At 36.1% G+C, this 12,175-nt stretch overlaps 1 protein-coding gene across 1 annotated transcript; it reads left to right on the top strand.

Moving 5' to 3' along the window:
• The first annotated feature begins 3,910 nt into the window (after positions 1–3,910).
• Positions 3,911–11,777, top strand: LOC111806108 (pleiotropic drug resistance protein 1). Its single transcript, XM_087128172.1, has 24 exons — positions 3,911–4,522; positions 4,933–5,053; positions 5,136–5,224; positions 5,297–5,381; positions 5,470–5,629; positions 5,714–5,790; positions 5,876–5,929; positions 6,034–6,124; positions 6,219–6,520; positions 6,612–6,893; positions 7,059–7,375; positions 7,457–7,617; positions 7,718–7,821; positions 7,912–8,068; positions 8,144–8,248; positions 8,327–8,487; positions 8,637–8,969; positions 9,070–9,360; positions 9,453–9,536; positions 9,618–9,751; positions 9,897–10,124; positions 10,239–10,410; positions 10,938–11,192; positions 11,287–11,777. Exons 1-24 carry the CDS (start codon positions 4,272–4,274, stop codon positions 11,542–11,544), a joined length of 4,272 nt encoding a protein of 1,423 aa, XP_086984298.1. The 5' UTR covers positions 3,911–4,271; the 3' UTR covers positions 11,545–11,777.
• Positions 11,778–12,175: the final 398 nt, after the last annotated feature.

Below are 12,175 nucleotides of genomic sequence, written 5' to 3'. Positions count from 1 at the left end.
TATTTATTTACTTATTTTCCTTATATAATTAATAAAATATCTCCAAATCTTGGTTTTTCCCCCTACATATCCAAGATTTTACTTGCCAACTATTTATTTATTTACTCGTCATTATCTCCCGACATTTTTCTGTATCCCCTACGACGTAGTCATATTGCTTACTCCTCGCTTCTAAAAGTGAAGATTATCCTCACAAACCAACATTAGTCATTCTAACCTGATTTGTCAAATTTACATGCATCTTAGAAATTGCTCCAATCAAAACACACTTAACGTTGAAGTTCATATAATTGAGCCAGTGCATCTTATTGGTATAAACAATGACTTTCAATTCTTTTAAGTCTTACTCAGCTGTATTCTTTCCTTATGAAAATGTTTCCACAATCCACCACACCTAAATTGTGTGAAAGATATCTTATTTATAATCAAATAAATTACAAGAATATGGAAAGAGTAATAAACGGAAATAACAATAAATGGAAAGATATGTATGGTAAGAAGTCAAATATCTAGATATTTGCGTTATAATAAAATATTAAATATAATATATATGGTAAACTACAATTTATTAGTAAATATCTTTTAACACCTTAAGATGTAGCTTATTTAAATATGGTATCAGTTCATTCATATACTCTTTCTTGACACTAGTGTCACGAAGTACATGGAATACTTTAAGCTATACTTCTTTTTTAATTATAGGGTTTAAAGAAAAAAATAAGAAAAGTAATTTCACTGTAATATTACGATAATATTGTTTAGCTCTGAAAAGACAAATATGATTCATAGGAAGATAACTGGAACTTTTCAGATAAAATAAGAACAACCCCATATTCAAACCGTCCACAATAATATAAGGCAATGTTACGGAATCAGATGCATGTATCATAAAAAATAATATAGATTTAAAAAAATAATAATAATAAAGGGATTAATTTGGATGAGTTGGGTGAATTAATTTAAAATAAGAAAAAGAAATAGTTGACTATGGACCGACCCATCTTCTCCGGATCCGTGGGGATTTTGTACCCGTTGAGGCAATATTATGATTATCCCAATAATTATAATGTTTGGTCCGTGCTCCATTTTCTTAATACTGCCTCGAAACCCAAAATACGGTGTCGTTTTTCATTACCCCTTATTGCAAAATCTTAGTCAAAAAATCACACACCTCTCACTGCTCGCCCCGAGGAAGATCACTTCCAAAAAAATATACATTTTTGTAGACTTGTTTGCACGTTGTTTTATTTGACTTACAACGTTAAATTACAAATATATTATAATATAAACATAATTCATAAAACCCGTGTTTATTTTATTTATAAACATTTAACTGTGTTTACTCTATAATTTAATATTTAATTTTATTAGTGATGCGTTGTGACTTATAAATGTTTGATATGTTAGTTTTACGAGGTTTTAATTATGAATATGATAGGTTTGATAGAGGAATTGAACATTCCTTGTAATGGTCTGGAAACCTCTTCCTAACTGACATATTTGAGGCTGACGACAATACGTAACGAGCCAAAACGGATAATATTTACTAACAGTGGGCTTGGGCTATTACAAATTGGATAGGCTATAATATCTACTAACCGCGGTGTGCCCAACGAGGACGATGGTTGCCCAAGGAGGGTGGATTGTGAGATCCCACAATGGAGAATGTTGAGTCTTCGATGTGACATCTCATATCAGTTGGAAAAGGGGACAAAACGTTACTTATAAGAGTGTAGAAATCTCTCCTAACAGATGTGTTTTAAAGATATGAGCTTGATGTCTATACGTAACAGGCCAAAACGAACCGTATCTGAAAAATCCAACTTAATCCGACCCAAGAAAATATAGAATTGGGTGGGGTTGAATTATAATCCTTATCCTATTTCAAGTTGATTAAAGAATTCCTCTAAATTCAATTTATATACGCTATAATATGGATTGAAACAAATATTATTATGACAATGGAACCCTTGGTCGGGGTTAAAAAATCCAAACAATAAAGCTTTAACACTCGAATCGAAACAAATTTTTCGATTTTCAAAAAATTCAATCCAACTCAAACAATAAAAAAATAATTAACAATCTGACCTTTATAGTTTGGAGTTTGGGTTTAGTGATACGTGTCGTGTCCAAATTTTTACGTTGATATAATATTTAATTGGGCAAGTCAAAATTGATTTTGAATTTGAATAAATTAAATGCTATGAATTAATTAAAAATATTTGAATAAATTATGTATTATTTAAAAAAGAATCTTAATTAAAAAAAATTATTTCAGGTAAAGCAAGCTGTTCAGCCGACTCTGCTTCCCGAAGCAAATATAAGTTCGTATCTGGTTGAGGCTTTGATTTATTTGTTTAATTTTGGATTAAATTTAATTTTAGTCAAATAAAACATTAATTTAATTAAATTAAATACAATTAGTTTTTTATTTATTTATTTATCGATTTTCTACCTGAATAAAATATTAATCGTAAAATAAGCATTGCGATCCCACTAAAAAGGACCATCCTATATTGATTGGTACGAATTTGTGTACGAGCCAATTTATCGATAATTTAATTAATAATTTCCATATTCAAGAAAATTAAATAAATAAATAAATAAATAAATAAATTAGCTTTGGTTCGGTATCTGGCCAGCATGTGAGTCATGTGGGTGAGTCATTTATTGAATAAAATTGGATGAAGTATGAAAATGGAGAAAGCAAATCGCGTGAATTTTTCAAATATTTCTCTATTTTTTTTAGGTTATATTAATAAAAATATTCTTATTTTCTTTTAAAATAAAATAAAAAAAAATTAAAAATTTTGGTTCGGCAACAATGTTAGAGTATTTAAAAGTACTAAGTGAGTAGTTATTGGAGTCCTAACATGCAATCACAAGCAATTATGGTGAGACTTATCTTTTTCATAAACCATTATGACTTTGAACTCTACAACCTCTATACGTGTGAGCGGGTGTATACATGATGTGCATAGATATTGTAATGTACGTGTTTGTACTAATCATAACTGGGAAGGATCCCGATACACGTGACGCAGAAAAATGCATGAGATATCCATAACTTTTAAACCATGAACAAAGTACGCCTCATACCAAGTTTAGGGCATGACTCTGATACCATGTTAGACGAATACGACTCTCCACAATGGTATGATATTGTCCACTTTGAGTGGAAGCTCTCGTGGCTTTGCTTTGGGCTTCCCCAAAACACCTCATACCAATGGAGAGAGCATTCCTTGATTATAAACCCATGATCATTCAGCCGATGTGAGACATTCATCATCCAACACATACAAAATACTTGTCATATCATAATTACACACATGGTTTTCAACCAAGCCAGTGACATGGTTGGTCTAGCTGGAGTTACTAATTATTCTTACTCAAAATTCAATTCAACCTACTTAAGCCCATCACATCGTGTTAACGCATAATATACGATTCAATTCATTTCATGGTACCAATTAAATCAATTTTTGGCTCGAAGATAATTTAAATTAACCAAACAAGGGTCATACTAACCTCAAAAACACTTCCAATAACATCAAAATCGGCTAGAAAACTGTCCAAAATGATAGAATAGAGTCCTGATATTTCAAATAGATCAGAACCAAGTCAAATAAGTTGTATAAGCCTAGCTAGAGCTATTGAGCATAGTCGGGTGTAAGGGGACGAGTCAAGGCATGAGTCGTAGTTTGGGACGAATCGAGCATGTGCACTACACATGAGACGACTACACGATACACAAAATTTCAAAATTATGGCTCGGAATATTATTTAACGGACAAAAAAAATATTATTCCATATTTGATATATTAAGAAATATTAAAATAAAAAAAAATAATAATAATAATTGAAGAATCTGATGGGAACGGGATTGACTTCATTTGTGTGTTACCCTTTTTCCACCCTTCTTCGTCTTCTTCTTCGTTCTGTTGCTGATCAAATCATATCATTGAGAAGCACATGACCATAATAAACGCAACATCCACCATTATTGGAGCTGACTCTTTATTTTATTTATTTATTTTATTTTCCATTTTCAATTTTCTCAAACTATATATACTGCCCTCCTCTGTCTTCCATGTCTCATCAACAATCCTGCTGAAGAATCACAGCGAGAATCCACCGGCATTGCCGTCCGACTTCCCTCCATGGATCCCTGAGATTTCTGGACTCTTTAACTCTAACGAATCATACCTACTGAGTTCGTAGTGGAAGCGTTTTAAGCTGTTTCGAAGGGTTTGTTTGGAGGTAATTTCGCTATGGAAGTTTTTTCCAGGTCTTCGTGTGGAGATGACGACGAAGAGGCTCTGAAATGGGCGGCGATCGAGAAGCTTCCGACGTATTTACGGATACGGAGAGGGATACTGAAAGAGGAGCAAGGTGAAGCTAGGGAGATTGATATACGGAACCTTGGATTGTTGGAGAGGAGGCATGTTTTGGAGAGGCTTGTCAAGATTGCTGAGGAAGATAATGAGAAGTTTCTGTTGAAGCTCAGAGACCGGATTGAAAGGTTAGTTTGAACTCGTTTCTGAAATCATTCAAGCTCAGGAAAACCTTGATGATGAATTCAGTATTACTTTTGTCTTGAACTGAATAGTGTTACTAGATGTATCAATAACAGTTCATTAGTTTCGAATTTCTTTTTCTTCTGGTATGATTATTTAGTATTTCCATAACGCTTATGATTTGTTTGGGAAACTCTGCGATTTGAAGTCGACTGTTGATAACGATTTTATGTTCATGGATTGCTGTTGAATACTTTAAAAATAAAATTGTAGTATGAATATTCAAAATAAGCACGTATTTTCGTTTTAAGAATTTGACTAAGATTTATGATATAATACTTCATCAAAGTATCACTCAGACTCCAAAACTTCAGTTAATCTAGTAAGTTTAATGCTCCAATATCTTACAACACAGAGTTGGTCTAGAAATCCCAACAATTGAAGTTCGGTTTGAGCATTTGAATGTCGAAGCAGAAGTTTATGTGGGAAGAAGAGCATTGCCCACAATGTTCAATTTCTCTCTTAACATATTTGAGGTAATCAAATAAACTTTCAGATTGATATAATCATGTCTTAAGAACTAGATCTCATTTTCTACTTGCTTCCTGTTATTTGTAGGGCTTACTAAATTATCTTCACATCCTTCCAAGTAGGAAGAAACCCCTATCAATTCTTCATGATGTCAGTGGAATTATCAAGCCTAAGAGGTAAACGATCAGGAACGTGGTTTAAATATGCAGCAGTCGCCATTTTGTAATGCTGTTGTTTTTATTCTGCAGAATGACGTTGCTTTTGGGTCCCCCAAGTTCTGGAAAAACCACTTTACTATTGGCTTTGGCTGGAAAACTTGGGAAAGATCTCAAAGTAAGAATCAAATCCTAAAACTTGTGTATAAACTAAAATACTTGGAGACATTTAATGCCACAGTGTTGAGAGTTCTTGTGGGTTCCAGTTTTCTGGTAAAGTTTCATACAATGGACATGGAATGGAGGAGTTTGTACCGCAAAGGACTTCAGCTTACATAAGTCAACATGATCTGCATATTGGGGAGATGACTGTCAGGGAGACGTTGGCTTTTTCAGCAAGATGTCAAGGAGTCGGATCACGATACGGTGAGTTGCCAAAATGCCAAGAGTTACAGATTATATATTAGCTGAAGATGCTAACTACTCGCTTCCAACTTGAAAATTTTTCAGAAATGTTGGCAGAACTTTCGAGGAGAGAAAAAGCAGCAAATATTAAACCGGACCCTGATCTTGATATCTACATGAAGGTTTGAATTGAAAGAAGCACATCAAAATGGAAAAGAAGTTTTCGGTCTTTTACAAGTTCTGTAATCAATGCTTCAAAACTTGCAGGCAGAAGCACTAGAAGGGCAAGAAACTAGCATAATTACAGACTATATCCTCAAGGTACGAACTCAAATTTGAATATGTGATGAACCGTCTTCTAATCATAGAAAAAGATAGAAGTGTATGTACTCTTTCTCCCTCTCTCTGATAATATCATTTGGCAGATTTTGGGGCTTGAGATGTGTGCTGATACTATGGTGGGGGATGATATGATAAGGGGTATCTCTGGAGGACAGAGGAAGCGTCTTACAACAGGTAAAATCCAGGACTCGTTTCCATTTTATCCATTTCATAGAATCCAAGTTGTCGACAAGTCCTTATTTCTCAAACTTCTTGTCAATAAAAACAGGGGAGATGCTAGTTGGACCAGCTAGGGCACTCTTCATGGATGAGATTTCAAACGGTTTAGACAGTTCAACAACGTACCAGATGGTGAATTCTCTCAGGCAATCAATCCATATACTGAATGGAACGGCTGTCATATCTCTTCTCCAACCTGCACCGGAGACATTTGATCTTTTTGATGATATAATCCTCTTGTCAAATGGGCATATTGTGTATCAAGGCCCACGAGAAGATGTTCTCAGCTTCTTTGCACATATGGGCTTCAAGTGTCCAGAGAGAAAAGGGGTGGCTGATTTTTTACAAGAAGTAATTCCCTCTTTTGCACCTACATTGGTTTGTTTCAGGAAACACGTACCTTATATTATTATATTGAATGTTCTCTTCTTGTTCATGCAAGGTGACCTCAAGGAAAGACCAAGAACAATACTGGGCAATTCGAGAGGAACCATATAGATTTGTTTCAGTCAAAGAATTTTCTGAAGCGTTTCAGTCCTTTCATATTGGTCGACAACTGGGAGATGAGCTTGCCACTCCGTTCAATAGGTCCAAATCCCACCCAGCTACTTTAACAACCAAGAAGTACGGTGTTAGCAAAAAGGAAGTGTTGAAAGCCTGCATATCCAGAGAAATTCTGCTAATGAAGAGGAATTCTTTTGTATACATTTTCAAAATGTTCCAAGTAAGTGGTATTTGGCCCCAAAATTTTGCTCAGATACACAACTTGAGATAAATGTCTGATATTTACTATGTTAAGAGCTGAAGGATGCTAAAGTAAAGCCATTTGAACCTGTAATAGTTTGTGCTCTTCTCATTTCCAACTTCACTAACTTATTTTTTCTTTCAGCTTATTATAATGGCTTTGGTAACAATGACTTTATTCCTACGCACCGAACTGCATCGAGACACTGAACTAGATGGAGGGATTTATATGGGTGCCCTGTTCTTTACTCTTATTGTAATCATGTTCAACGGATTCTCTGAACTTGCTATGACTGTCGTGAAACTTCCTGTATTCTATAAGCAAAGAGACCTTCTCTTCTATCCTTCTTGGACATATGCTCTGCCAACATGGATACTCAAGATCCCAATCACCTGTCTAGAAGTTGGCATTTGGGTGGTCATGACCTATTATGTCATAGGGTTTGATCCAAACATTGAAAGGTAAGTAAAAGTAGCCAATTTTACAATTTGAAACCAAGTCTTAATCTGGTTCACTAAACGTGAAAAAACATTCATTTGCAGGTTTCTCAAACAGTTCCTTTTACTTTTCTGTATCAACCAAATGGCATCAGGATTATTTCGCTTAGCAGCAGGACTTGGAAGAAATGTTGTTGTGGCTACCACATGTGCGACATTAGCTCTTCCGGTAGTTATGGTTTTGGGTGGATTTATCGTGGCTCGAGGTAACTTTCATGTTCAATTTCAATATGGCCTACGTAATATAATGAGACCAACTACATTTCTGATTTGCATGGAAAAAATAATCCATTCTTTCTTTGTTAGAGGATGTACACCCGTGGTGGCTGTGGGGATATTGGATCTCACCAATGATGTATGGACAGAATGCTATCGCTGTGAATGAATTTCTTGGGGATAGCTGGAGACATGTATGTACTAAAGTTATCTTTTTGATTCATAATTAGAAGAATGTAAAGAGATTCCATCAGCAAAAACTGATAAATATGTTGAGCCTGCAGGTGCTTCCCAATTCCTCAGAACCATTAGGTGTTTCAATCTTGAAGTCTCGAGGGATTTTCCCTGAAGCTTATTGGTATTGGATAGGAGTAGGAGCTACAATTGGATACGTTTTGCTTTTCAATTTTCTCTTCATCTTGGCCTTACATTACCTAGATCGTAAGTCATTCACCGTGTACGATTTTGACATTATAATTTGTACACATTACTAATACTTTGCATTGTTTCCTGCAGCATTTGGTAAGCCGCAAGCAGTGCTATCTGAAGATACCTTGGCTGAGAAAAATGCTAACAAAACTGGAGAATTCGAACCACCAACAAAGACCAACATCTTCTTTGGTGGGTCATCAAATTCAGATCAATATATTGCCTAGCTTTATCTATAACAATAGCATAATGAATATCTTTATAATGCAGAAAGAGAGAAGGAGAGTCAAAATATATCATCCAGGACATTGTCTACAAGAGTTGGAAGCACCAGTGAATTTAACCATAATAACAACCGAGGGATGGTTCTTCCTTATGAACCCCATTCTATCACTTTTGACGAAATCAGATATGCTGTAGACATGCCACAGGTATTTATTTGAATTTCAGTGAACCATAATGCAAAATTGTATATCAAATGATCATTACAGTAACTGAACAATCTTTTCTCAAGTGGGAACCATGTCAAAGTTGTTGACGTTAGTTTGTGTTCCTTCTTTCGAAATTGATTTTCTTTTAGGAAATGAAAGCACAAGGTGTCGTTGAGGACAAACTGGAATTGCTAAAGGGCGTCAGTGGTGCTTTCAGGCCAGGAGTTTTAACAGCTTTAATGGGCGTTAGTGGTGCCGGTAAAACGACTCTAATGGATGTGTTAGCTGGAAGGAAAACTGGTGGATACACAGAAGGAACCATCACCATATCTGGGTTTCCAAAGAGGCAAGAAACATTTGCCCGTATTTCAGGATATTGTGAGCAAACTGATATCCATTCTCCGCACGTTACAGTCTATGAATCATTGGTGTATTCCGCATGGCTCAGATTACCTCCTGATGTTGATTCGGGCACCAAAAATGTATCAATCTTTATTTCTCTTGTTCTTTTAAAAGAAAATTTATTTTGCAAGGATTTATCTTTTATTTTCAGATTATTAACCGAATGATTTTCCATTCCAGATGTTTATTATGGAAGTCATGGAACTCATGGAGTTAACCCCATTGAGAGATGCTCTAGTTGGATTGCCCGGAGTCAATGGACTTACAACTGAACAGCGGAAGAGGCTAACTATAGCAGTTGAACTCGTGGCTAATCCATCCATAATTTTCATGGATGAGCCAACCTCTGGTCTTGATGCCAGAGCAGCAGCAATAGTCATGAGAACTGTCAGGAGCACAGTTGACACTGGACGAACTGTAGTCTGCACCATTCACCAACCAAGCATTGATATATTTGATGCTTTTGATGAGGTGAACACTCTTTCATTTCATAAGTTGTTGACTATTTTTATTCTTCTTTATTCTCTACTGGAATTGAAAAAACCTTTAATGCTTCATTATAGCTATTCCTCTTGAAAAGAGGAGGAGAAGCAATATTTGTCGGTCCGATTGGTCGCCACTCTTCCCACTTAATTGATTACTTTGAGGTGAGGAAAATGCATTTTTGTGGTTGAAATTGATTTCATGTTTTCCAGAATCTCTAAAAAGTGTGATGTTTCTGCATCAAGGGAGTTGAAGGAGTTCCAAAGATCAAGGATGGGTACAATCCTGCAACTTGGATGTTAGAGATCACTTCACCAGCACAAGAAGCTGCTCTTGGAGTTAACTTCACCGACATCTATAGGAATTCAGAACTGTATAGGTACAATCTAATTATGTTCTTCTTAATCATAACTAAAAGTTTCCACCATTGTCCCAAAGGGTAGAAAGGAAGATTTCTTTGCCAAAAGATTGTCCTGCAATTTATTTGATGTCCATCTATATCATATCTCCCTTCCATTACACAGGAGAAACAAAGCCTTGATCAAGGAACTAAGCATGCCTCCACCAGGTTCGAAGGACTTGTTGTTTCCTACTCAATACTCTCAATCTTTCCTTAACCAGTGCATGGCATGTCTATGGAAACAGCACCTCTCCTACTGGCGTAACCCACCATACACCATCGTGAGACTTTTATTTGCAACTTTTGTTGCCATTCTATTTGGGACAATATTTTGGGATCTCGGCTCGAGAAGGTAATGAGGGGAAAACAGAGAGTTTTAGTGGCAGCAAAGAGTTTGGACTGTTTTACTTTCCTCATAATCTCTTATGTCTCTAATTGGCTTCACTTTCATCCCTTGGCAATGCAGAAATACACGGCAGGATCTTTTCAATGCAATTGGATCCATGTACGTCGCTGTTCTCTTCATCGGGACACAAAATTCCTCTTCAGTGCAACCAGTTGTGGCCATTGAAAGAACAGTCTTTTATAGAGAAAGAGCCGCAGGAATGTACTCAGCATTGCCATATGCATTCGGACAGGTTACATTAACATTATTTCTTACTACTACTACTACGACGACTTAAACTTGTACCTCGTTTTGCGAAACATGAACTACAACATTTTGGGTTTATGTGAGATCTCACATCGGTTAGAGAGGAGAACGAAGCATTCCTTATAAGGGTGTGGAAACCTCTCCCTAGTGAACGCGTTTTAAAACCTCGAGGGGCAGTCCGGAATAGAAAGTCCAAAGAGAAAAATATCTGTCAGCGATGAGCTTGGGTTGTTACAAATGGTATCAGAGCTAAACATTAGGCGGTGTGCCAGCGAGGACGCTGGCCCCTAAGGGGGGTGGATTGTAAGATCCCACATCGGTTGGAGAGAAGAACGAATCATTTCTTATAAGGGTGTGGAAACCTCTCCCTAATTGACGTGTTTTAAAACCTTGAAGGGCAGTCTGGAAGGAAAAGCCCCAAAAAAAAAAAAAAAAAAAAAAATCTGCTAACTGTTACCGTTTAAGAATAAAAATAAGAAGTAAACTGAAAAAGAAATGTGCCTTGCCTTGCAGATTATGATTGAGCTCCCATATGTATTCATTCAGACAACCATTTACAGTGTCATCGTGTACGCCATGATCGGTTTCGAGTGGACAGCAACCAAGTTCTTCTGGTATCTATTCTTCATGTACTTCACCTTATTGTACTTCACCTTCTATGGAATGCTGGCTGTTGCTATTACACCCAACGACCAGATCTCCAGCATAGTTTCGGCTTCATTCTATACAATATGGAACGTTTTCTCAGGGTTCCTCATTCCTCGAACGGTAAGTTACACAGATTACTCAATACCATTTCCTTTTCTTTTGGCTCTTGATACAAGTTTGAAGCTTCTTCTTATATGGACTAAATTGATGGCAGAGGATTCCCATATGGTGGAGATGGTACTACTGGGCATGCCCAGTCTCTTGGACCTTATATGGATTGGTTGCTTCCCAGTTCGGAGATATTAAGGACACCCTTCAATCAGGTGAAACTGTTGAAGAATTTATAAGGAATTATTTTGGGTACAGACAGGAATTTCTGGGTGTTGTTGCAGTGGTGCATATTGGGATGCCCCTGCTCTTTGGGTTCATCTTTGCCTTCTCAATCAAGGCATTTAATTTCCAAAAAAGATAACAAAAAAAAAAAAAAAAAAAAAAACGAAACGACATAGTTTTGTCGCAAAATATAGCAGCACCACACAATTACAATGAAGGTCTAGTGTTCATGTTCAAAAGGGAAACAGAGAATAGAGATGTATTTAGATCATTCAGAGAAAGGTCATTGCATTATGTACACATCTTCATTATAAATCAAATGAGAATCACAATACTAAGGTACACTTTTTTTTTCATGGTTCACCATCAGTTGCGCTCGTCGTCTACCTTAAATTTGATAGATTGTATTAGTTTTAGTTTTTTTAATTTTCAATTTCATCCCTTTAAACTTCAAACTTGAAAAACGGTATACTCTCGGTTAAGTTTTTGTTTCATCCATCTCTAAAAAATAAGACCCTATAAAGAAATGAATTTTTTGTTCTCTCTAGCCTTTGATGTCGTTACCAACAACAACAAGTGTGAGGAAGATCCAAGTGCCAATGTCGTTGAAGGTGACAAAGTTATGGTAGTTTCATCGACTTTGGTGGTGAGAAGTTTTAGCTTTGCTAAAATGGAGGCTACCTTGAAGTGGCAGGAATACATTAAACTAATCACTTTCTCGAAGTTGTTAATGGTTTAACATTGATGTTAAAATTACAAGATGATAATTA

The sequence above is a fragment of the Cucurbita pepo genome, chromosome 11 (genome assembly GCF_057944985.1).
Source record: "Cucurbita pepo subsp. pepo isolate OVF chromosome 11, ASM5794498v1, whole genome shotgun sequence".
NCBI classification, from domain to species: domain Eukaryota; kingdom Viridiplantae; phylum Streptophyta; class Magnoliopsida; order Cucurbitales; family Cucurbitaceae; genus Cucurbita; species Cucurbita pepo.
Note: the sequence above shows the minus strand (reverse complement) of the source record. Positions and strands in the feature narration are given on the sequence as shown.

What these genes read in the sequence shown, in the direction of transcription:
- LOC111806108 (XM_087128172.1), top strand. Translation starts at nt 4,272, where the DNA reads ATGGAAGTTTTTTCCAGGTCTTCGTGTGGAGATGACGACGAAGAGGCT. An exon ending in TCTCTCTTAACATATTTGAG is followed by an intron (nt 5,054 to 5,135) that starts GTAATCAAATAA and finishes TGTTATTTGTAG; the next exon opens with GGCTTACTAAATTATCTTCA. An exon ending in ATGCTGTAGACATGCCACAG is followed by an intron (nt 8,488 to 8,636) that starts GTATTTATTTGA and finishes ATTTTCTTTTAG; the next exon opens with GAAATGAAAGCACAAGGTGT.